The sequence below is a fragment of the Mastomys coucha genome, unplaced genomic scaffold (genome assembly GCF_008632895.1).
Source record: "Mastomys coucha isolate ucsf_1 unplaced genomic scaffold, UCSF_Mcou_1 pScaffold14, whole genome shotgun sequence".
NCBI classification, from domain to species: domain Eukaryota; kingdom Metazoa; phylum Chordata; class Mammalia; order Rodentia; family Muridae; genus Mastomys; species Mastomys coucha.
The window spans coordinates 21,740,532-21,764,019 of NW_022196896.1; the positions used below are offsets into that span (position 1 = coordinate 21,740,532).

Genomic DNA, 23,488 nt, shown 5'->3' on the forward strand with positions numbered 1-23,488 from the left:
GGAACTGAACCCAGGTCTTCTCAGGAGCAATGAGGCCCCTGAACCACTGGGCTGTCCCAGCTTTCCTACATTCCTTCTTCATAACTCCTTAGAAGAAGCAAGGAAAGCCATAGGCACATAAGCTGTCATGCATTGTCAGCAAAGGGAACGGGAATGACTTTACTGAAGTGTCGCAGCTAGTTCTTCAGTTTTGAGCATTGGGGACATTACTCTCCTGGTTTTCATTTATAATCTAAGGAAATCTGATTTTTCACCTAGTCTTGTTTCCACGGGACTAGCATAAGCATAGTAAGTTCATGAGGCTGAATTTGAGGGCAGGAAGACCCACACACACTAGCCCAGACTTAGGTTGTACTTACTGACACAGATATATTGCTCAGTCAACAGGGAGAACAAATGCGGTGTTTTTGTAAACTTGATAACATTCATTGTCAGCATCTCTCTTGCTTCTGTGTGATTTGAATGATCAGTATTTCTTTGACAGGTTGGCTGGACTTTTTCATGATTTTTCGTTTCTTTTTGCTAAGCAATTCTCAAAGGAAAGAATCTATTCTAGTTGTTCAGATAAGAAAACCCGCAGTTAATAAGGTGTAAATACACGAAGATGCAAGACGAGTAGTCCTCAAAGCACAGCTCCAATCAATACCTCCCCTAATCAAGTGTCATGTTCATGACTAGACTAATGAAGCACAGTGTTTTCACCTCGGGACTTTACAGGTCTGAGGTCACTGGCCTCTGTCTAATTTCTGTAGCTCTTCTTCTTTAAGTGCTTATTAATTCTGGGCTCATCAGGATTGCTTGAGAAGCTTTGAAAAAAAAAATACACCAGGGACAACCACATGCTAGCTGAACATGAATCCAGATGTAAAAAGCAGGTCTTAATTTGGTTTTTTGTTTTGTTTTTGTGGAAGGGGTACTTTTTTTTTATTGGGCTACCTGCTCCAAGTTGATGCCTAAAACTTATTTGTAAAATGCAGTGAATATTTTATTGTGTTCTTAAGTTCTGTAGGGCACAGTACTTACCGTCTTAGGATCCTTTTGGATATCTGGGGTGTCTGGGGTTTAGGCTGGGACAACTCATATAGCTAGGGGTGCCTCAAGGAGCTGGAGGCTGAAAGCACCTGGAGGCATCTTTCTTGACAGCTCTGCTGTTGATAATTATGCTGGGGTGATAGCAAGGCCCTGCTCAGTTGGATCTCTCAGTCAGATAGATGCCTACTTACACACTGCTTTTCATACATCTTGGGCTTCCTCAGAGTATAGTGGCTTAAGACCACCAAATTTCCTCTGTAGAAGTTCCTAGCTCCTGGAATGAATGAATGCAATCTCGGGAGGATGCAGCTGTAAGGCCTTTGATGTACCCCAGCTCAGAAAGCATGATGTTTGAGGTCTAGGAATGAAGAGAGCCTGCAGGAAGAATGGCAGTTCATCTGTTAGGACATTTTGAAGTTGACACACACTCTAAGTGACACACATAGTCCAACGTTCAGCCGGAGTTGAAACCAACCAAACTCATTCTTTGTAAACACTAGATACAGAGCAGCCTGGGGGTAGGGAGGTGAAAACCCTAGAATCCACAGTGTTGGAAGGCTCATGCCAGGATCACTGGTGCAAGGCAAGTTCTCTCCTTACATTTTGTCTGTGATGTGCCTGGCTTGCCTCCCCCTCCCTACACCTGATAGTGCTACGTGTGCAAGCATTGGAACTATGAGCTAAGTACCACCCTCGGGATCATTTTACCCATTTGGAAAAACTAAAGATTTAGCAGTTTACTAGACTACAAGATAAAAGAGCAACTAAGTCAGATGGCCGAACCCAGTGCCTTAATTCAAAACTGACCTAGCCATCCTTTCCACGATGGAATCCAGGAACCAGTTTGGGTGTAGGGAAGAATAAGGCGCAGAACAGAATTCTGTTTCCATCAAGGATGGAGTAGGCAAAACTCGATTCCTTCTTCCCACTCATGGTTTTCCTTCGGTGCTTCTGACCTCCCCCCTCTGCTGAGCAGGACAAAGCTTGATCTGGTCTGTCGTGTAAAGTGCCCTGTGGTGGGTAGGGTCCAGAAGTTTACCTCTGGCAAGTGACTAAGGGCTTGCCAAGGCCGAGGAATGCTCCCTGGCACGGGGACTTACATTGTTGCTAAGTGCAGGGATGATCCCCAGTGAGGTGCAGTCAGCCAAGGGAAGGGGGCGGCGAGAGCTAGCGTGCTGAAGCCTAGAGGAGGGAGAAGGAGGAGAGTCCGCGCTGAGCAGAGGGAGGCGCGTGCGCGCGCGAGCGAACACCCACTCGCATCCGACCCCGGTGGCGCGGCGCGGGGAGGCAGCATCTGAGACAGCACCAGGTCTGAGCTCCGCATCCCGCCCAGTCTGCCCGCCGGCGCCAGGACTGCTGAGGATGGAGGATCCCCGAGAGACCTCCCCGTCCTCCAACAACTCCTCTGAAGAGCTCAGCTCTGCCCTGCAGCTGTCCAAGGGCATGTCCATCTTCCTCGACGTAAGTATAGACGAAGTAGTTAGGTGGTAGCCTTAGGCATCACCGCTGTGAGAGAGGAGGGGTGGGGAGCAGCGGCTGGCCGCTGGTGTTGCTATCAGACCTCCACCCAAACTATCTCCTACCCGCTGTCCCCCAAGAGGACCCTAGGCAAATAAATGCCAGAGGGAGGACTGCCACCCAACTTGTAAAGAGCTGTCTCAGACCTGCATCTCTGATTATAAGCCTTAAGGAGCCCAAAAAGTTCGACTTCCCTGCACCTAGGGCTTCTGCCGGGGTTGGAGAGTTTCCCATTGAGCAGTGTAGGACTTGATTCTGGACTCATCCCTGCCGCCCAATTTGCTGGTAGGCACTCTCCCTTGTTCTGGGGAGCGCTGATGGAAGCCTTAGACACTGTGATGCCCCTCCAGCTGCTCCCAGCTACCTTCAGAAACAATTTCTTTGAACGTATTTGCTTTTTATTTTCCAACAGTAGCCGAGGTCTCTTTTATGATAATGATTTTCTTTTTCCCTTTTGGTGCCCACTCCCTTCCCTCTTATTCTGTTCCCCTGTGCCTAAGTTGTAATTACTATCATTAACCTTCTCTTCTAGCTTTTGAGGGTTTTCCCTTTGGTTCCATTCCTTGCTTGAGAATTCACTTCCTTCTTCCGCAGCTGTAGTATAACCATTCTTTTCTTTCTGTGCTATTTTCTACTCTCATGCTGTAATCTCTCTCTCTCGCTATAGCAGCTTTAGATCCTATCGCTCCTCGATTCTGTTTTGCTTTGTCCCTGATGTTTCTGTGTTTCTCACGCGATCGCCTTGTTATGCTCCCTGGCCCTGGCTTGCTTGCCTTCTGGGTTCTGGCTGTCTTAGCTGCGGCTACTGCTCACATGTCACATTCACTCTGTTCCCCCAGGTAGTATCTGGCTTGTTCAGTGGGCACAGTTCTAGCCACTCCTTATTTAACATGATGGAAAATGGGCAAAGCATGCAAGGAGCCCTGTTCGTCCATGTCCCTCCCCTTCTCTAAGCCATCACTCCTTAGTAAAGTCCAAGCATGTAGGAGGTGGGCCAGAGGGTAAATGCACTTGATTATGAAAAATTAAAGTATGAGGACATCAAATGCAGCTATCATAATGACCAGTCAGGGATTTTGAAGATAATGGGGGAGGGGCAAAGAGTCCTCGATTTGTTGTGAATGAATTATCTAGACTTTTTTTTTAATTGGTGGAGAAATTTGTATCAATAATTAAAACTTGTGTAAGATACTTAATCGAAGCTTCAACCCCATCTCCTGGCAGCCTTCTCTCCACATCACCAGGCAGTGCCAACACGAGATTAAGACTTGGGGGGCCAGCCGTTTTATCCCCATGAAAACATACTTTCCACTTTTTGCTGCACCAAATTGTTATAGTTTATTTTTTATTTTTTTGAAAAAAAAAATCTCCCCGTAGGTTCAGTCTATGCTCTAATTATTTCTTCATGCTGTGCCATCTAGGAACTAGGTTGGGTCAATATAAAGATAAGACAGCACACATGGGCAGGCAATTCCTAGGATCAGGAGGGAGCCAGGACTGAGCTCATCCAGACCATTAAGAGGAAAAAAACCAATCTGCCAAGAAGTTGATTCTGAGGTCAAGTGGGACCTCTGTTCTTTGGGGCCTAATCTGTGCTCTGCCCTCTGAGTTCACTGAGCCCTACCTTGTACTTTATCTTATGCCTCTAACAAATCCTGCTGACTCTCTGCTGAGGAATGAATTGAAACAATGTAAGAGCAACGAAAGCCACTCGACTATTCTAAGCTCAAATGTTCAACTGCAGGTTTTTAAAAGCAAAATTTAAAATCTCATTTTACTATATATGTACAGTTTGTTCCCAAGTTCTCTTAACGATATAAGGTTCATGTCCTAATGGAACTTTCATCTATAACCAGGGCTGACTCCCTTACCTTCTTAAGCCTAGTTCCAGGATTGGAAAAAAAAAACAAAACCAAACTAACCTATTCCACAAGAGAGGCATTTACATGCCTGTTTTTCTTTCAAATACAGTTTTTAAAAAAAGATTAACTGGCGTTGTGTTCTTTTTCTTGGATAGAAAATATGTTGTTTACACATTTCTGAGTTATTTTGTGAAAAAATGTAACACTCTGGTGGATTGTGTGACATGAAAAAGGGTTGGTTATTTAGAGACCTCTGAATTATTCATTTCTGAATCGTGTCGGTTTTAGCCGCAACAAAATGTGAAACATAAATACATCATTTGATTTGATTAGATTTAGTATATTCTAGTAGCACTGCTAAGAATGATTGCTTTTTGAATTGTATTCAGATCACAAGGAACAGGTGGCAGATCCCCCCGTTCTAGATCTGAAAAGATATGAGACCACTAGGGGACATTGCACCTCACAGACTTAATTTCCAACTTGGAGGAAGAACTGAATCTCCCAATAAGAATAAGAATAGTCTTATTTCTATTCAAGTATCATTGGACAGTAAATCTTTAGACTTCTTAGGGAATCTACTTAAACCCCATTTGAGAGTACTGCTGAGGACATGACTAGGCCCAGCAAGCTGGTTAGAAACTAGAGGTAAATGGTTGACTTAACTTGAAAATCAGATTTTGTAGAGTCATTGTCTTTCATTTCATTTCTCTTATTTTTACTGAGCAGTTGCCATGTTTTCATTATGGGGCGACAATTCAAAAAACAAAGGAAAAAAGACACATGAAATGTACCTTTGAAGTATTATGGTATGTCCATGTCCATATCCACAAATTCATAAGTGGAATGAATAGCTGTAGCTAAATTCACAAAGGAACCACATAAGCATAATCTATATTATTTCCCCCAAAGAGTCACAATAATATATCACTTTATCGTAAGTATTTATGAATACCTACTGATGGTGAGGAGTAGACCTTTCCTGTGCACGCTGGCACATTACTGCTGGTCATATTTACACAAGCCACACCTGCTAGGCATGGAACAGGTCCAGAATGGGCTCCAGTATACAGCAACACAAAGGGATCAGAAGGCTGACAATTGGACTTTTTTTCCACTACTGTACTATACTTCCCCAAGTTGCCTAATTCCAGATGATGGAGAATAAAGTCACATTTAAAATGAGAGTCTCTGGAGCAGTCAGAATCTCTTTTGATGAATCTAGTCTGCTACTGCTAAGTGGAGGAAAAATCTTCAATTCTGCTCCTGATGCAAGAGAAATTCCAAAAGAAACAGATTGCATCTCTATTCATCCAAAGGCACATACTCAGTGCTGGGCATCTGGCCCAGGGTCTTATGCATGCTAGGTGGATGTTCTACCTCTAAACCACGCTTCCTACCTCTCATTACTTTTAATTGAGAAGGAACAGGACCTTCTTCGTTTTGCTGGTAAGGGGGGATTGAAGCGAGAATGTCAGAAAAGAGAGTGATGGCTTTACAATTTGACATCCCCTTTTTCTCCATCTGTGTATGGAAGCCCATGCAAAGCACTTGTTCTGGAAGGTCAGAACATGGTAAAAATGAGTAATCACTTCTTCTTCTAAAAGGTGTTTGATTCTGAGGCTTGGCACATCCTTATTTGTGAGCGAGATGGCATGGGTGGAGTATTGTCAGAGTACAAGGGGCTTTCCAACACCATGAGTCTGTGTCTGATTTCTGCAATTGCTATACATCTCCTGTCTTGCCCAGTCACACATGCCTGACAGATTATCACACCTCTCTGACAATGATATTTGATATGTCCAAAACACCTTAGGGCCAGTCAATAACAGACTATACTTGAGCAATTAGGAGAAAGATACAATTTGCTTGCTTGGGACTTAAACATGGAAAGATATATGCTGTGGTTTGAGCTGTGTTGTTGTTGTTGTTTTCCTGAAAACTGGTGTTGAATCACAAGTTTCTTAGTACCTATGAATGTGACCTTATTTGAAATCAGGTCCTTATTTGGTGTAATCAGACAGTAATGAGGTATGGGCCCTAATGAGATGGCCTTCTAAAAAGACAGCAATATGGAGAAACTCTGAACACTCGATAAAGCTGTGTTGAGACACTTGGAAGAGCCAATTGGTGCTCTCTGAGCCCCTGGATAGTTTATTACAAAAGCCAATACACCATTATATATTTAGACCTTGAGTAGTTTTGGGTCTTTTCTTTCTGTTAGGAGCAATCCAATTAACCCCATGTGATGTAGGCACTGGCAGAAGTCTAACCAGATGACATAATGTGCTGCATACACACCTGCAGAGAATGACCATCTACAGTATTGCAAATACAAACTTTAATTATATGAAAAGAGCCCTCAAGGTTCTTGTTTTTCCTGAGTAAGCTTTAATTGTAACTAAAGAACCAGAAAAATCCCCATTTTTCATTGGTACTTCTTGGTGAACAGTTAAAAACACAACCAACTGTTTTTCATTATTGCGTTGCTTATTTTTCTTCGTTATATCACAGGAAAAGTGTCCTCCCTTTATTCTTTTGGTTTCACACAAGTGAGGTATGGATAAATATACTCTTCACTAAAATCTTTTATATTATTAATAGCAATATCATTTCTAACAAATCTCATCCATGAACCTTTCCCAGCAACAGATGGGTACTACTTTAACCATCAAACATGAATCGCTCCTCTAGTTCACAGACTAAACTTCAGTACTAGGAGAAGATGACTTTCAGTGGTAAGGGATCTACTTAGAATAGACTGATACAACATTCTGGAGTGGTTGCTGGTGGAGACTTTAAAGATCCATTCTTCCACCAGAGCTTCTCTTCCCATCTCCCAAAATTGAAAAGCTACAGTCAAGTCAGGGAGGCATGAAGCACATCCCATCTCTGGTCTTTGATTGACCCTGAGTTTGAGTTTTGAATAATACTGTGTCCTCATGAGTGAGAAATGACCAGAGCAGAAGCAACTACACATCTAGAGTAGACCCAGGACTTCCATCATACCACGTTAACAACAACCAGGGGCAGCACTCAGGCTCTCAGAGATGAAATTAAGACAGTAGCTCATGTTATTAAACTCCTGTAATTAAATATGGATAGAATTGCCAGTCCTGCAAATTTTGCCTCTGAGCTCACAATTTAAAATTAAAAAAAAAAAAAAAAAAGCACTGCAGATGAGAATGGAGTTTACTATGTAGTGTTACTACAGCCTGCTAAATCTTAACAGCTGCCCTCACTAGGCATAGTAAATACATTTAAATATGTCCAGGGAGGAAGGTTAAATATAAAAAATACTGTACTCTGCTGTAATTTTCAGATTATCGTATGGCTTCCTTATTACCTCCGTAGATATTCTTTGATACCCTATAAGTGAAATTCCTTGTTTCTCACTAAGTTATTGAGGGCAGACTTTAAATGTCAATGTTATCTTGAAAGCATACAAATGTCACAATTCCCTGGACTAACAAGGACCGCAAAACAAGACTCTGGTTAGGATTCAGGATAAGATGGGCTGTCGGTCCCTTGACGGACTGCCCTTAAGCATAGAAACCAAAAGTAGAGGGAAGGTTAGTTTCCCAGAAAAAAAAATTAGAAAACATTGCCACCTAGTAAGGGGTACTAGATGGGCAAAGAAATCGCTATTCATAAAAAATCACACCATAAACGGAGTCCATGTCAACAGTATCACTATAGCCAAGTAAGACACAGAATTGATGTGTGGGCTCCTCTTTACTGATCATTTGTTATTTTTCTACTCTGCTTTTGTTTCCCATTTTATTGAGGTGTCAACTAATTTACATTAAAGGGCATACATTTAAAATATGTTTGTTGTGTTTTAACCTATGAAATGTGATGGTTCCTGCAAAAGTCACAGGTAGCAGCCAGACACCGCAGAGAGGCAAGGATGACCATTCAGTTCAGTATGATGTAGTTAGCCAGGCTATTTCAAACTTCTGGAGTTTGACAACAGGCTAGGCATATTGAAGTACAGTATAATTTTCATTAAAGTTTTCCCCTTACCACGTGCACAATAAAGCTTAAGGGATGACTATATCAAAACTCTTTTGCAAAGTCCCGTGTTCTCTAACATGAAGATGGGTTCTATAGTGTAAGGGCCTGGGATCTGGTGTGGGCTCTAAGATAGCACAGAGGTCGGCTGACATGTGACATCTCCCCTAAGGATGAGTTCAACTGACTAAGAAACAAAGATAACAATAAGGTCTAGGGAGGAAGAGTCTGGGATAAACATTCTGGGGGGTTTGTGTAAGGCCTTACTCTATGGAGAGCCAAGGTCACCAGGTTCTTAACAACATCCACTCACAGCCCTCTGGGTAGGAAGCAGATATGCAGGTTTCATGGAGAAGACAGTCCTTCATGAGTAACATTCCTGGTTTCTCTGGTGCTAATCTCTGAATGCTCGTGCCCTCTACAAAGAATTAATTATAATTGAGATAATTTAATATTTTTATTCTCCTCAACAGTTTTCTGATATGCATGTACAATCCATAGCTCTCAGCCTTGACAACTGTTAGACAGCTGTTGATCTACTTTCTGTCAGTAAATATTATTTGCAATTAAGAACTGTATATACAGGGACTTATACAGAGGCATTTTTGTGTCTAGGTTTTCTACTCAGTCTAATCATGTTGACATAAAACCAAATTTTTATATGTAAATTTTTTGATAGTTGTTTCATTTTAAATGGCCTACTAGTTCTTTACTGATCTCACACTTGGTTTATCAATTAACCTGTTGATGGACATTCAAGCTGTTTCCAGATGAGGGAATATTTTAAAAGGAAGGTCTCTGTAGAAAATGTTCACTTAACATAGGCATTTTATTTGTTTAGCAATCTATGAATGATGGGTAAATATAGCATTCATTGCAATACTTAGGAACAAAATATTTCTTTTTTTTTTCTTCTGCCAATCCTGGAAACTCAGCCTAGGGCTGCACATATGCTAGGCAAGTGAGTTAAGCCCCAGGACAGCAGAAAAAAGGAGCATAACATTTTTCTTCTTTTCTTTCCAGATCCTAAGGAGAGCAGACAAAAATGGTAAGACCCAAATTCTACAATTTCTACTTATTAATTCATTATATATTAGACTGTTTTATAAAGAAGAACAGAGAGGTGGAAAGTCTTAAAAATTGACGTGTAAAATACAATTTTAGCAATAGCCATAATTTTTTATCAAGTTTATGTCTCCAGATATTCATGAGAAGTTGGCAGATAAATTCACATTTGACAGCGAGATGGGATTTATGCCTTTGAAGTCAGAAGTCCCATTGTATGTGAGCTGTTATTTCTCCCTTTAATGCTTGAAAAAAATGTATAGCAATAGCAGCTTCAATTCATTGAATGTACTGGTATATGAATTTTGTCTTAGAGTTCTAAGCTACAAAGGGTTTTGAACGTAAGTCTGTTTGGCACCATCATCTCGGCTCACCAATTTCATAGTGGCCTAAGAAGTTCCCAAGGCATTGTGCCATTGCTTCCCAGGAACATTACACTTTACTCTTTGCCTGAAACACGGGAAACTCTCACCCGCAGACACAGAGAAGTGAAAGGTAGCAAACCAAAAATAAAAATTTGCCCTGAAATTTTAGAGGCAGCTCCACTAAGTCTAATTATAAGCCCATGGTTATTTTTTACTCCTTGATTCCACTAGAAAGTTCATTCCACAGAACCAGAGCTTATTAAGTTTGTTCTTAAGTACTTCAATATAAGCATATTACTGTTAAAAATGGCTTAACGGTTTCAGGGTACAAAGGCTTCTTTCCCATTGAAATCTTAAGGAAAGATTGCAGTCAGATCTGACCACTACATGTTATCTAGTTTGTGCTTAAGAATACAGATCCAGAAGAGCTTTTCTGACATTGTACCCCTTTCCCCCCAACACCATCCAGGGAGCACTGAGATAGCATCCCCAGTCTTATCATATAAAGCTTGGTCTGTCTGACTGAGTATTTTGTTTCAAATTATGTTGCAGCAATTGTTATATTACCAAATCAGGGACGCCCTTTGCTCCCTTGTATTATTGCTCATGAAGATAAAAGAGAAGATATTTTCATTTTGACCTCCTACCTGATCCTTTAGCCCTCTGCTTAATATCTGGCCCCAGTAGCGCTGATCTACAACAGAGGGGCACATTGGTCTTTATGCCTACTGCCTTGTATTTCAGCTTCTGCCTGTTTTGTTATACCTGGCTCCCTATATCCTGAAGCTCCATGTTCTTTTAGGTGGTATCTTTGTTTCCTTAGACTTCAAGACTCTGATTAAGGCCTGATATTATCTTTATATCTATCACTCTTCTTTCTATCAAAACTATCATACTCTATAATCAAAGTAAAATGAAGTTTCCTTACTCCATACTCATGACAAACATCATCTGTCAAATCAATGGACATGAATAAATGTAATGGTTGTAGTAGCCCTATAATTCAGGCTACATGGTCTAGTCATGTGTTCTGTCAGCTCTGTTTGCTTTATTTCCAACATCCCCTCCCCTGAAAGTGATTCCCTCCTGTTCTCTACTCCCTTTCCTAATGTTTGGCTCTATCACATGATTAAACACACCTCTTCCCTGCTCCTAACTCTCAGTCTTTGCTTGTATTTTCCATGCAGTCTTCTGAACCACACAGTTGCCTGAGCATTTCTCCATTAGCCCACCTCCATGATCCTTGCCTGTCTTTTTTTTTTTTTTTTTTTTTTCGAGACAGGGTTTCTCTGTATAGCCCTGGCTGTCCTGGAACTCACTCTGTAGACCAGGCTGGCCTCGAACTCAGAAATCCACCTGCCTCTGCCTCCCAAGTGCTGGGATTAAAGGCGTGCGCCACCACCGCCCGGCGATCCTTGCCTGTCTTAACCACTGTTTATTGTGCATTACTCTCTAGAAGCTTGTGAATATCCACATATTACATATGGCAAAAGTCTAGGAAGTCACCCCTATGCTGCAGGGCCCTGCCCATTGCCCGAGTTCCTAACTCTTCCACATATATAGATCGTTACAGTAGAGAGCTGAAGTTGATCTTGAGAGATTCTAGTTCTCTTAGCCAAGCTTGCTTCTCTAGGGCATAAATCTGTCCTCTACATCAACACTATACTCAGCAAGTATTTTACACTTGTAGACGATTGCTTAATAAGTTAGTAGTGAAGATACTCTAGCTGCAATACATCATTTTGATCTGCTCACTCCCCTCTACCTTCTCTCTACCTTATTCTTCATCCTAGCTCTTAGTGTAAAGTTGGGGGATGCTTAGCATCCAGCAGATCTGGGCATAAATCACAGTTATCCCACCTTGTAACTCTACAGATGCCAGAAATCATTGTAAATAATAAATGAAATGATGTGTGTAAAAGCACTGGGGGAGTGTCTGAAACACAGTAGTAACTTAATTTCCAAGTTATGAGTCCTTTTTGTATCATGATGAGTTGACTATATGAAGCAACTGGTGACATTTCAGTAATGTCTTCTGTAGTTGGATTTGGTTGAAAGAAAGCATACAGCTATTTACCAGACATGCTGAAGTGAAAAAGAAAAGTAGAGAGGGTAAGATGGAGTGTAAATATGAAGATACAGAAGTAGCCACCTTTCTGGACCACGTGTTTATTGTATTCTGTGTTTGCAAGTAAACAGCAATTATGTGTATTTGCTCTCTTAGGAATGGACTCTCATGTGACACAGACCCTTGTGAACAGCTTAATTATTGCAGTAATAATGAAAGGACGGAGAAGCAATAAGCAGAATGGAAATGAGCCTGCCAGAGGATAGAATTAGCATTTGGACTCCATGTGACATAAAAGCGAAGCTGCAGAATAGATAAATGGGAGAAACTATGTGATTAGGGATTAGCTATAATAATGATGTCTTGGCGAGATATTTTTTGGTCTGGTTGTTGTTTTGAAATCACAGGCTAGCATCCTAAGCAGAAAGACAGACTTGGAAATAGTATTGCTGGGGGTAGATGTTAGTCCTTTGATCTGAAAAGCCCCAAATAAACACAGAAATGCAGAACTCTGGGGAAGCTTCCTCACACCTGGGCAGAATGATAACGAAAACACTGCGTGGATATTTTTCAAATGTTTGAAAAACATTTATAGTTCTTATTTAAGGAAATTTAACTAGCAATGAATAGGATTGCATGTATTAATGGTATGTAATATAATGTTGGGTTCTATATGTATTCATTGTGCAATGGTGAGCAGCAAATTGATTAACACATTCATCACTACCCATGGCACACAGCAAGTCCCCAGAACTTTCTCATTTTATGACTGGAAAGTCTGTATCTTTCTAACAACGTCACCCTATTTCTCCTACATCCAGCTCTTAGCAACTGCCACTCTAGTCTCTGTTTCTATGGGCTTGACATTTTTCAGATTCTACATATAACTAAGATCATACGTTGTTTATTGCTTTGTGTCTGGGCCAAAAGACTTTCTTTAGCTTAGGAAAATGCAAAGTAAAAAGGCTCCTGGGGGTAAATAGTGACATCCAGTTCCTCTTGTTGATATGCACTTGTTCAGACCCACTGCTGTTCCTGTCAGCAAATAGTTAGGGTAGATAAATGGTGGTTTTGACCTCTGTGTAATGGCTGATCTCTGGCTAAATTGCTGTGTGATGTAGTTCTCTGGCTTTGAGTTACTATTCTAAGTCTGTGAGGACAGAGCTGTCTGAGGCTCATAAGACTAAGCAAACTGCCTACCATGACACAGATTCTAATTAAATAGTTATGAATATTTGTAAGGGGGTGTAATCAACAATTTGACCTTGAAACCTGAGGATTAAATGAATTATTTAATGAAGCTGCACTGTGCTATCTAGCTATTTCTAGAAATTATTAATAATGACTAAAATTTATGGTGGATTATTATGGCCTAGTACCAAGGTTAAGTTCTTAATATACATTGTCTGGAACCATTCTAAGAAGCCCACTGATTGTTTGAAGCCATAGGAAGAACAGAAGATGAGAAAAAAGAGCCCCAGTATCCTGGTTCTTACTCTGTCTAGGTTCATGAAACTAAACAAGCCATTCACCTACTCTTATCTGTCTCCTTATCTGTGAAGTAGGTTAATGATAGCTCCTTCAAAGCTGCCTTGAAATCAACTGAGATTATATATTTTAAGCATTTTGCTTTTTATTATTATAAATTACCTATACACAATAACATTTCACTATTATATTTCATAATGACTAACTTATTCACACACATACACATGCATGCATACACAAGACACACATACACACATATATACACATGCATACTCACACACAGACACACATATACATACACACATACATGCATATACACATAGACACATACACATACGCACATGTATACACACATACACATAAAGACACACGCACACTACCTCTCCTGCCTCACTACTCCTTTCTCTATTTCTTCCCAATTTGCTCCCATTCTTCTTTCATGCCTTTTCTTCTTCCTTTACTTTTGGTGACCTAATGAGTTTCGTTAAAATTGATCACAAGAGCACATGTGAAGAAAATGCCTTTCCCTCATGAATTAATAACTTCTTATTCATTCTCAAAGAAGGGTAGAGCCTACCTTTCCCAGTTCCACTATTGAGTGAAAATATGTCCAATCCTGTGCAGACCTTGTGTATATTTTTACACCTGTTGTGAATTCAGGAGTACAGTAGATGTGTAGCTCTCAAGTGTCAGAGGTTCACATTGCTGTCCCCATCTTCCTCTGATGCTTCAGTTCTTTGTTCTTCCCACATCATCTGCAGTGTTCCATGAACACTGGGGCAGAGTGAAGTGGAGGAGGAACATGATAATATAGATGTCTCACTTATAAGTGGGTTTCTAAAATCATTTATTCTCAGTGCCTGTTAAGAGTCACCACTGACAAAAAAATTATTCTTTGACTAAAGGTGATGGCAACACTTTTCTATGTGTATAGCATATTATTTGGAATTTGACAGACACATCATAGACATTTAGCAAAACAACAGTCATAGTTTTGTCACTAAAACCTATGACTCCCTACTCCAACCATGGCCTACTACTGATCATGTTTACAATACCATATGCGAAACTCCTTGGGTAGAGCACACACCAAATCCAATCAGAAAGTGGTAGGTTACTTCCTTGATAGATTTGCCACTGTCTCTCCAGTGAGCTCATGTTGCCTGCCTTGATGTTCTTGCATAAATGGTCTGCAGTTTAGTAAGGCTACTGACAATTTATCCCCAGCAGTAAAGTATTAATTTCAGTCTAAGTACTAGTAGCTCCTATTTGTAGCTCTTGTTTCTAACTTTTTTATAACAGACTGAATCAAACTAAAAGGGTTAACTGCCATTGAGTTGTGTCTTAAGCTAACAACATAGTGAATCGGGACCTTCCTTACTCCAAATTGACTTACTCATTTGTGTGTGTTGTAACATAACAAGTCTACAAAGGTCTGATGTTCTGTTCTTGTAATACATAAGTTACATTTAATTTATGTGTTAAGTCCTTCATTGGGAAGCTGAAAGAAAGCCCTGAATGACTAGGAAAATCTCCAGAAAATAGCATTAGCAAGAAAAATCCTGGACAGCAGTCCATGTTCCATTTGTGTATTTTGAAGACTGCATTGGGTTCTAGTTAGTGACTATAGATTGATTATATGAGAGGCAATAAAAAGCCTTTCAAGTTCATCACACAAATTTTGGTTTATTTTCTTCTCATGAAAATAAGATAAGTAGAGACTAAAACAAAGGTTCAGTACATAAGGATTTTTGTAGAGACATGAGGTTTTCATATATCACCCCAGAGCCTTAGGGCAGTCTATAGACTTCTGGAATTTGGTAACAAATCTGTGTTTTAATGTGAACCACACAGTTATCCTTCTACCCGAAGGAGCTCCCAAACCCTTCCTACTTGTAATCAGGGCTGTAACACCAAATAAAATGGAAAGATTGAGATGTATGCCCACAAATTAATAGTATTAATGCAAAGTTGAATTTTATTTCATAATTTCTCACTCATTTCTTAAAATGTATGTGAAACTGAGAATAAGAACATTTACCAGAAGGACTCTCAAATAACTCTGTGCCCACAATTTTTCTCAGGCGCAATAGAAAGTCAACTAGACACCTACCACCCTGGAAGCCAAAACCATGTCTATTAGCAATGAGTCACTTATTGTATGCCCTAAGAAGGACTCTTAGGAGCAGCTCACAGCACTGCATATGGGAGGAACATTGCAGATTATGACTGCAATGACATTTTTAGAGCAAAATAAGAGAAAACAAATTTTCTATTTCCATAGTACCTTTTCTGAAGTGAAAAGCAGTTTCACATACAGAAATGTGTATAAGTAGGAAATCATGAAGTTACTGATCTTTACATAGTAGGATCTATCAGATATCACATAAGGGAATAGAAAAATCTAGATTCAGACTTGTGAATCCAATAAATGGCCACTAACTCCTCAGAAGTCAGACCCAGCTGACAGCAGAGCCTGAAGTATACAGAGCATAGCATTTACCCTAAAACCTGGATCCAACATTATACACACATGCAATTTACCTTAGCCATTTGTCTTTATTCCTCCTAGATCCCAGAGGAATGTAACATAGTGGTTAAACTTATGACCTGTAGTCAGATCAACTGGACTCAAATCTTTGTTCCAGTTTCTTATGTGAACCCAATAGCTTTCGTAGCCTCTTACCCCATAAAATGGAAGCAAAGATGGTGGCCCTGGTATATGCATGTGAAAGAGAGAGATGATGCATACAAGCTTATCAGGATAATGTCCAACCCTCAGGAGGTCTTTAGTAAGTGTTATCAACTTTTAGTCCTCTTCATGATCCTTATTCTTAGTCTTGGAACTGACTGTCCATCTCAATATCTTACCCATGATGGAGGGCAGTTACTACCACTGGCCACAGAGCTTCTTTCTGTCCAAGATGACTTTATTGTCACCTGGAACCTGTTGTGATGAATTTGCCTGCCTTTGCTCTGGCCATTAAGTCTCTCCTGTTGTTAGCAAACTAACAATCCTAGCTTAAGTTGTACATACCTGGGGTTGATGCCTTATACATAAAGAACACTTGAGATTTTTGTTGTTCCATAGTGAAAACTAAAGAAGCTGAATTGAATTTTATTTGTGAATTTTGAAAGAATTAAAGGAATTAAGTGATGTGTTATATATGTAAGACTTTGCTTTCAAATTTTATGCCATGCAATCTCATAATGATGCCAAAATAGCATGTGATCAATATATTTCTTTAAATGTAACAATATTTTTTTATAATATGGTTCTACATATTTCATATAAAGATCTTTTAAAATGGTTATTAAAGTTGGGGAGAACTATGCATAGCTAGGGTTTGGATTGAAAAGTCCTTAAGTGCTAGTTTCAGTCTTCCATCTCTTCCTTCTTTTTACATTCATTCATTCATTCATTCATTCAACTGCTTCTGTGCATTGGTCCTGTGTGCCACCCTATGAAAGCACTAAATTCAACACACACACACACACACACACACACACACACACACAGAGAGAGAGAGAGAAAGAGAGAGAGAGAGAGAGAGAGAGAGAGAGAGAGAGAGAGAGAGAGAGAGAGAGAGGCCAGAGACCAGAGACCAGAAACCAGAAACCAGAGTTTAGTTAAAATAGTAGAAATTTTTTGTTTTGTTTGTTTGTTTGTTTGCTAGTAAAGAAAGGTTTTTTACTAAGTCCAAGGAAACACACACATACAGCAGACACACACAGAGAAAAGCCTCTCTACACAGCAGGGGCAGGAGGCCTGGCTTGGGAAGCAGAAGTTTAACTTCTTCTTGAGGTCTGGGTGGTTTAAAGTCTCTGAAGGGTCGTCCTTCCCTAATTTAGGGTTAGTCAGCTTGAAGAAAGACAAGACGACTGATTGGCTCCCAACTGTTATATAATCATGCCCTGATCCAGCTTTGAACTTGATAAATTAATCCTCAAGCAAGGAACCTACTGGCAGAAGATACAGTCTACAGACCTTTGTTTTAAGCTGTCAGAGTCTTGTCAGGTTAGAGGTTGATGGAGAAGCCAGCCATTTTGTAGGTTCACCATCTTTATTATTTAGTTTTGTCTTCTCTCCCTGTCTGTCTGCCTATGGGGAAATCTACCCAACTTCTACTTACCTCAGAGGTCATCCTAACTCCCATTAAGAGACTGGTGCACAGACTGCTCTAACTGCTTTCAAGCTGGTAAAAGAGTGATGTGAAATGGATGACCAGAAGAGGGTATACATAAGATACCATGATGATACTTAACAGATAGCAAAGATCTAGAACATTAGGCTAGCCATTTGGTGATAGTGTGCATCCGCAGTGCATCCCATTCCAGTGAGATAACCAGTTGTCAAACTCACAGGTTTGTGGAAATTATTCACTGAGTGGTGTCCCTGAGACATTGCTGGACAATCCTATTAAAAAAAAAAGACCTGATAGAATTATATTTATCCTTTACATTGCTAATTAAATCCTATGTCTGATCTAGACCTCAGCAAATGGAATCTAGATTTCACCTAGGTTTGGATCATAATGCTTCCTCCCGCTGGACATTATGCCTGATCTGTGGTCAGAGGCTTCTGTTGCTGAGAAGGCACAGTGCAAGACAACTACCTTCAACTGATTTCTCTTACAGTTTCCAGACATTTGTTCATTAGACGGAAATGTGATGTAACAGACAGCTGATTATACGGTTTAAGTTCATGTTTTTGAGAAGGAAATACATTTGTGTTAGACACAAATTATACATTATAATTGATGTTATGGTAGAATTCTTCACTGGAGTCTATGATGGAGTGATCTTTCTATTTGTGTATTCAAATTCTTCATTTGCTTCTCATTGTCCACAGGATAACGTCTGAACTCTTCAGCAAGGTATTACCCACCTTCCTATCTGCTTGCACTTGTTGTAGCTTAGACACTAAACTCCAGATCAGCCACCCCTCTGTGTATGTACATGCATAGCCCTGTCTGCTTGAAACATCTTTCAAGCCATTGGTTTCCAATCAAGTTGATCTTTCCCATTCACCCCTCTTTGAATTCTGTTTGGCATGGTTTGTAGGCTAGCTTTATGTCAACTGGACAGAGGCTAGAGTTAAATGAAAGGAAGAAATCTCAGTTGAGAAAAATGCTTCCTAAAAGATCCAATGTAAGGCATTTTATTAATTAGTGGATGATGGGCAAGGGCCCAGCCTATGGTGGATGGTGCCATCCTACACTGGTGGTCCTGAGTTGTATAAGAAAGCAGCCTGAGCACTTCCATGAGGGGTGAGTCATTAAACACTATAAAACAGTTGTGATGCTATGAATGGAGATCAGGCTAATTTTGCTTGGGATGTTGAGGAAAAGTTGAGTTCATTTGACTGAAGATTTGGGGATCAATTGATTCCATGGAAGGGTAGAAGCAAGAGCCAAGTCATAAAAGCTGATAGAAAGCAAGAAACTTTCTCAAGTTGTAGAAGTCTATATGGAACAGTTACCAGATGTTAACATCTGTATGGCAGTTAACATCTAATCCTAACACCTGGCTCCTCAGCAGCGTCTGCTGTCTGAGAACAGAGCCACCAACGAGCAGTGACTCCAACCTGTCAGGTCCACTGTCAGTATCCAATGGCCTCTCGGTCCATATGCCCCACCCTCACTCAGACTCTGAAATAGCACTTAGCACACTGTAAAATCCACCATAGCGGGGCTGTTGAAGGCATCAGTAGATCAGTGGTTAAAGAACAGTGATGGCAAAGTGAACGTGACATTTTTTGACTTATAATTAGCAAAGAATTGGTAGTTAATTGAAGGGTTAGTAAGAAAGATGAAGGAATTCAACAGCACATACCTTGTGCTTGGTATTTGGAGCGTCAAGAACATTTCTGCTTTCTGGCTTGGGTATCTACTAAGTGAGACTACTTAACAAGGGCCTCATATTAAGAGCTTAATTCATTGAGATATTTGCATCACTTTTATTTATGAGAGTTCTGATGAACATCTGTGATGTTTCTATGATTCCCATGAAACTCTAAATCACACATAAATGGTTTTATAAAACTCTGGAACTTAATAGTCTGTTTGTTATCAAGTTTTGTGTAATCTTGAGAATATTAGTTCATACATCAAATGAAATTGTTGTACTAATAATAGTCAATTACTTAGTAAATCATTTTTTCATGCCAAATACTAAACAATTTTCATGAGATTCCATAGGGTGCCATCATTATTCCAGTTTTATCCACGAGTAATCTGAGACAAAATTCAAGGACAGAAGGGTTGTAAATAAAGTCTGTGTCCAGAGTCCCTTCCAACCCCAGCATCTTAGCACCTAACTCGTGCAGTTCACTCGCTAGGCATCATTTCTGCAACAGAGTTGCTTTGGTCACAGCAGAAATACTGGCCTTCTATAAGAGACAAATAATACTGAGCAATTCAAAGTAATTTAAGAATAAAGAAAACATGGAATTATCCTGACTACTACTATCTTTGAAGATGCATGATATGACAGAGATTTGGAACCATACATAAACATAGATGAACAAACATAAATGCTGACTTTTCTGTTTCATCATTTAAATGTGCAACAGATATTTTCATCCATGTCCTTTGTGTGCCAGACAGTATCCTAGTTGTTGTGAATACAAAGAGACAAGGGTATATAAGCTTTAGGATACATTTAATAGGCCGTGATGTTGGACAATTAATCTCTTTGAGCTTATTTCCTTGCTTTTTAGGTGGGAATCATAAAACTTGATTTCCAGGGTAATTGGGAAGAATAAGAAAAGTAAATCCCCATAGATGGTATTTAATATTGTGAATAATCAAAACATGTTGGATTCCTTTCCTAATTCTCTGTAGGTCCTAAAGATATGATTCTTCATAAGCAATTAACAACCCACTGACGTGCTCACAGGCTAATATGATGGAGGCAGCCCCCAATTAATACTTCCTTCTCAGATGACTAACCAAGTGTTTCTCTCTCTCTCTCTCTTTCTCTCTCTCTGGTTTTCCTGTTGGTTTCCTGGTAGGTAGGCTTTTTTACCAGAGGAGACAAACTAGCTCCTGAAACATTTGCTACTGGCTCAATAGGTCAGAAAGGCCTTTTTGATGATTTTGCAAAAATCTTGTCATTTTCTCTGAGAGAGAGAGAGAGAAAGAGAGAGAGAGAGAGAGAGAGAGAGAGAGACAGACAGAGACAGAGACAGAGACAGAGACAGAGACAGACAGACAGACAGACAGACAGACAGACAGACAAAGGGTCAGAGACAGGCAGACACATGCACATACAGAGACAGAGAGACAGAATGGAGTGGAATGGGTAGGATGCCTAAAGTGACATTCTAGTGAAAGTGGACTAGTAATCTCTCATGTGACAATCATTTGTTTCTACCAAAAAAGGAGAATGGCTTCTGATGAAGCAGAAATGACAGCTTCTTCCATGAAGGAAAACCAGAGATGATTATCTGGGGCTAATAGTGAGGTGGAGGGCAAAAGGAACAAGTCAGTTGTGGGATGTACTTTCTCTTGCGTCTGCATAAAAAATATTTTGCATGTGAGTGAAATTTGTCTATAAATGGGGTATACTTTATGCTGTTAATTTTGAACCTACATCCTCTGCAAATGATTAAATGTTACTGTAACAAATGCTTCATTTGTCATTACTGAAAGCTTCAGTAACTGGGGGTGTGTTTGGTTTACTTCTAATCTCACATGAAATATTGTAAGTTCTCAGTAGAAATGGCATTAAATGTCCTCTTTTTTCTGATAATATACACTTGTTATCTCAGTTTACTTTTTTAATATTTCCAGCACAACTACAAATTATTCCTATATTATAAAGACATTTCCCAGCAAAGCGTCTAAATATTTGGTAGCTTTCTTAATTTGCTTTCTGTTGCTATGATAAAAAACAAAAGCAATTTGGGAGGAAAGAGTGTCTTTCTATCACAGTCCAAGTTAGTCTGTCATTGAGAGAAGTCAGATAGGAAATAAAGCAGGAACAGAGGCAAGAACCAGGAAGAAATACTGCTTATTGCCTTATTCCCTCTCTTGGTCTCTGCTAGCTTCCCTATATAGTCCAGGCCTGCCTGCGTAGGGTTGAAGCCACCCAGAGTGGGCTTGTCCTCCTTTATCAAGCATCAGTCAAGGCAATTCCCCACAGACACGTGCACAGACTAATCTGTAGGAGTCCACTTCTCAGTTGAGGTTTCCTCTGCTCAGATAGTACGCAAATAGATGATAAGAGCCAGTCAGGATATTGGCTCTTCAGTAAATAAGCAGGTTCTCTACAGCTCTTTGAATGGTTTTTATAACTCTCATACTGTTCCTTCTGTGTATCTAACTGTGATTCTCCTTCCCTCCAGATAGATATACTCTTTCATTGAGTGGTCAGGTTTTATAGGTTCTAGTCCATATCCTTTCAGCCTTCTAGCTATGCTGTTTGCATTTCCTCTGCCTAGAGGATCCTAGAGAGAGTTTTCACTCTCTGTTAGCTTTCATTTGTGTCTAAACAGAAGTGTCCCTTGAAAGCCTTTCTTGACCCTTCCATCAGGGTGGTTTTCTTTTCTAAATGTCCTTTTCCATCTGCCTCCCTGGGGTTGTTCTTGTCATACTGTGGCTGCTATTCATTTGTTATACCCCTGCCATAGGATCCATAAGGGCTTGTCAATGGTCTTAGCACAAAACACTGTGTTTAGTACATAGTCGGAGTTTGGTTAAAAAAAAAAAACAAACATGGACCAATGAATGGATGAAGGTGCTCTACTAGTAAATAGCAATTCAAGTTTAAAACCTAAGATTTCTTTTAGGACTGTTCCCTCTCAATTCGGTAATTTATCTGGGCAAGAATAGTATTAACTCTTAGATTAAAAGTTATGGGCAAAAGTTAATGTGCTCAATGTTAAAACCTTAGAAATGCAGATAATATATAAGGTAAACTGTAACATCCCTTTCAATTTTCTCTATATTTTTAAAAAATCTTCAAAATAAAAGCTAAAGACTGAGTATTCAAATACCATAGTGTTTTCTTTAAAACAAATGGAATGTGTCTTTGGGGTGTTACTTTCATAATTATAAATGAAGAGAAATGAGAGTATTTCATATTTCCCTAAAGAAATCATAAACACAAAACTTTCAAAATCAATCAAAAATATTTTAAAAAGGGAGAAAAGAGAGAATTGGAGCTTCATAGTGTATATATACTGTTTTTCTTCTTTAGGTATGTGAATATAATATCTACCTAATAACACAAAAATATTTTCAAATGTAATAATATATAAAAGTAGGAACACTTCTTTGAGGCTTTTGTGTTGTTTTGACCTTTTATCTTTTATTTGTTTTTTATTTTCATTTTTCTAGGGCAGAGAGAGAGAGGGGGATGGAGGGGGAGAGAGAGTTTGGGTAAGGATATTCTGAGAGGAATTGGGAGAAGAGAAAGAATGATCAAAATATATTGTATGAAAAAACTAATAAAAAGAAAAACCTATATGTTAGAAGTTCACAGAACATGAGAAGGAAATTACTACTGATGGTTAGCTAAATAGACAAAATGTCAATGTGCCCTCTAAATATCTATTTATACTCTTAGAAAAAGTTTACTCACATACTAATCTTTGTAAGTCCCCAGGAACAGTGTAGAAGAACGGATAAAAATGAATGTAAAAAACTAAAAGATACAGAGAGAGCAGAAAATGTCATACTTTACACATAGTACTCACAATATGGCCCTAACTCAAGCTGCTGAGATTACTGGCACTTGGCTTGCGCAAGACTGTTTCACCTGTCAGTCATGGACTGGGGAGGGGCTTAAGGAGGGTAACCCTTCCTGCTGAATTGTGGGCTACCAATAGCCACTGTCTTTAGTTGTGCAACCACTAGCATACTCACCAGATTCCAATGGATGGTTCCAATGCCAAAGTCACACAGATGGCCCAGACCACACCCAGAGGGACACACCCAAAAATAAGAAGACATGAATATGGGAAAGAGATTACCCAGGAAGAGGGAGTTTGGCAGGGAAGATGAACGATAAGGAGAGAAAGATGGGAGATGGTAGGAGGGAGAACAATCAGAAATTTCATATATATATAT

The 23,488-nt window shown here is 39.7% G+C and overlaps 1 protein-coding gene across 1 annotated transcript in view; it reads left to right on the plus strand.

Annotated features, from left to right (window-relative positions):
- The first annotated feature begins 2,177 nt into the window (after positions 1-2,177).
- Necab1 (N-terminal EF-hand calcium binding protein 1) overlaps positions 2,178-23,488 on the plus strand; it is a 178,783-nt gene continuing 157,472 nt past the window's right edge. The window contains exons 1-2 of the mRNA XM_031366558.1: positions 2,178-2,493; positions 9,450-9,474. Of these exons, the coding sequence (XP_031222418.1) occupies positions 2,395-2,493; positions 9,450-9,474 (124 nt within the window). The 5' untranslated portion in view covers positions 2,178-2,394. The remainder of the gene's footprint in view (positions 2,494-9,449; positions 9,475-23,488) is intronic.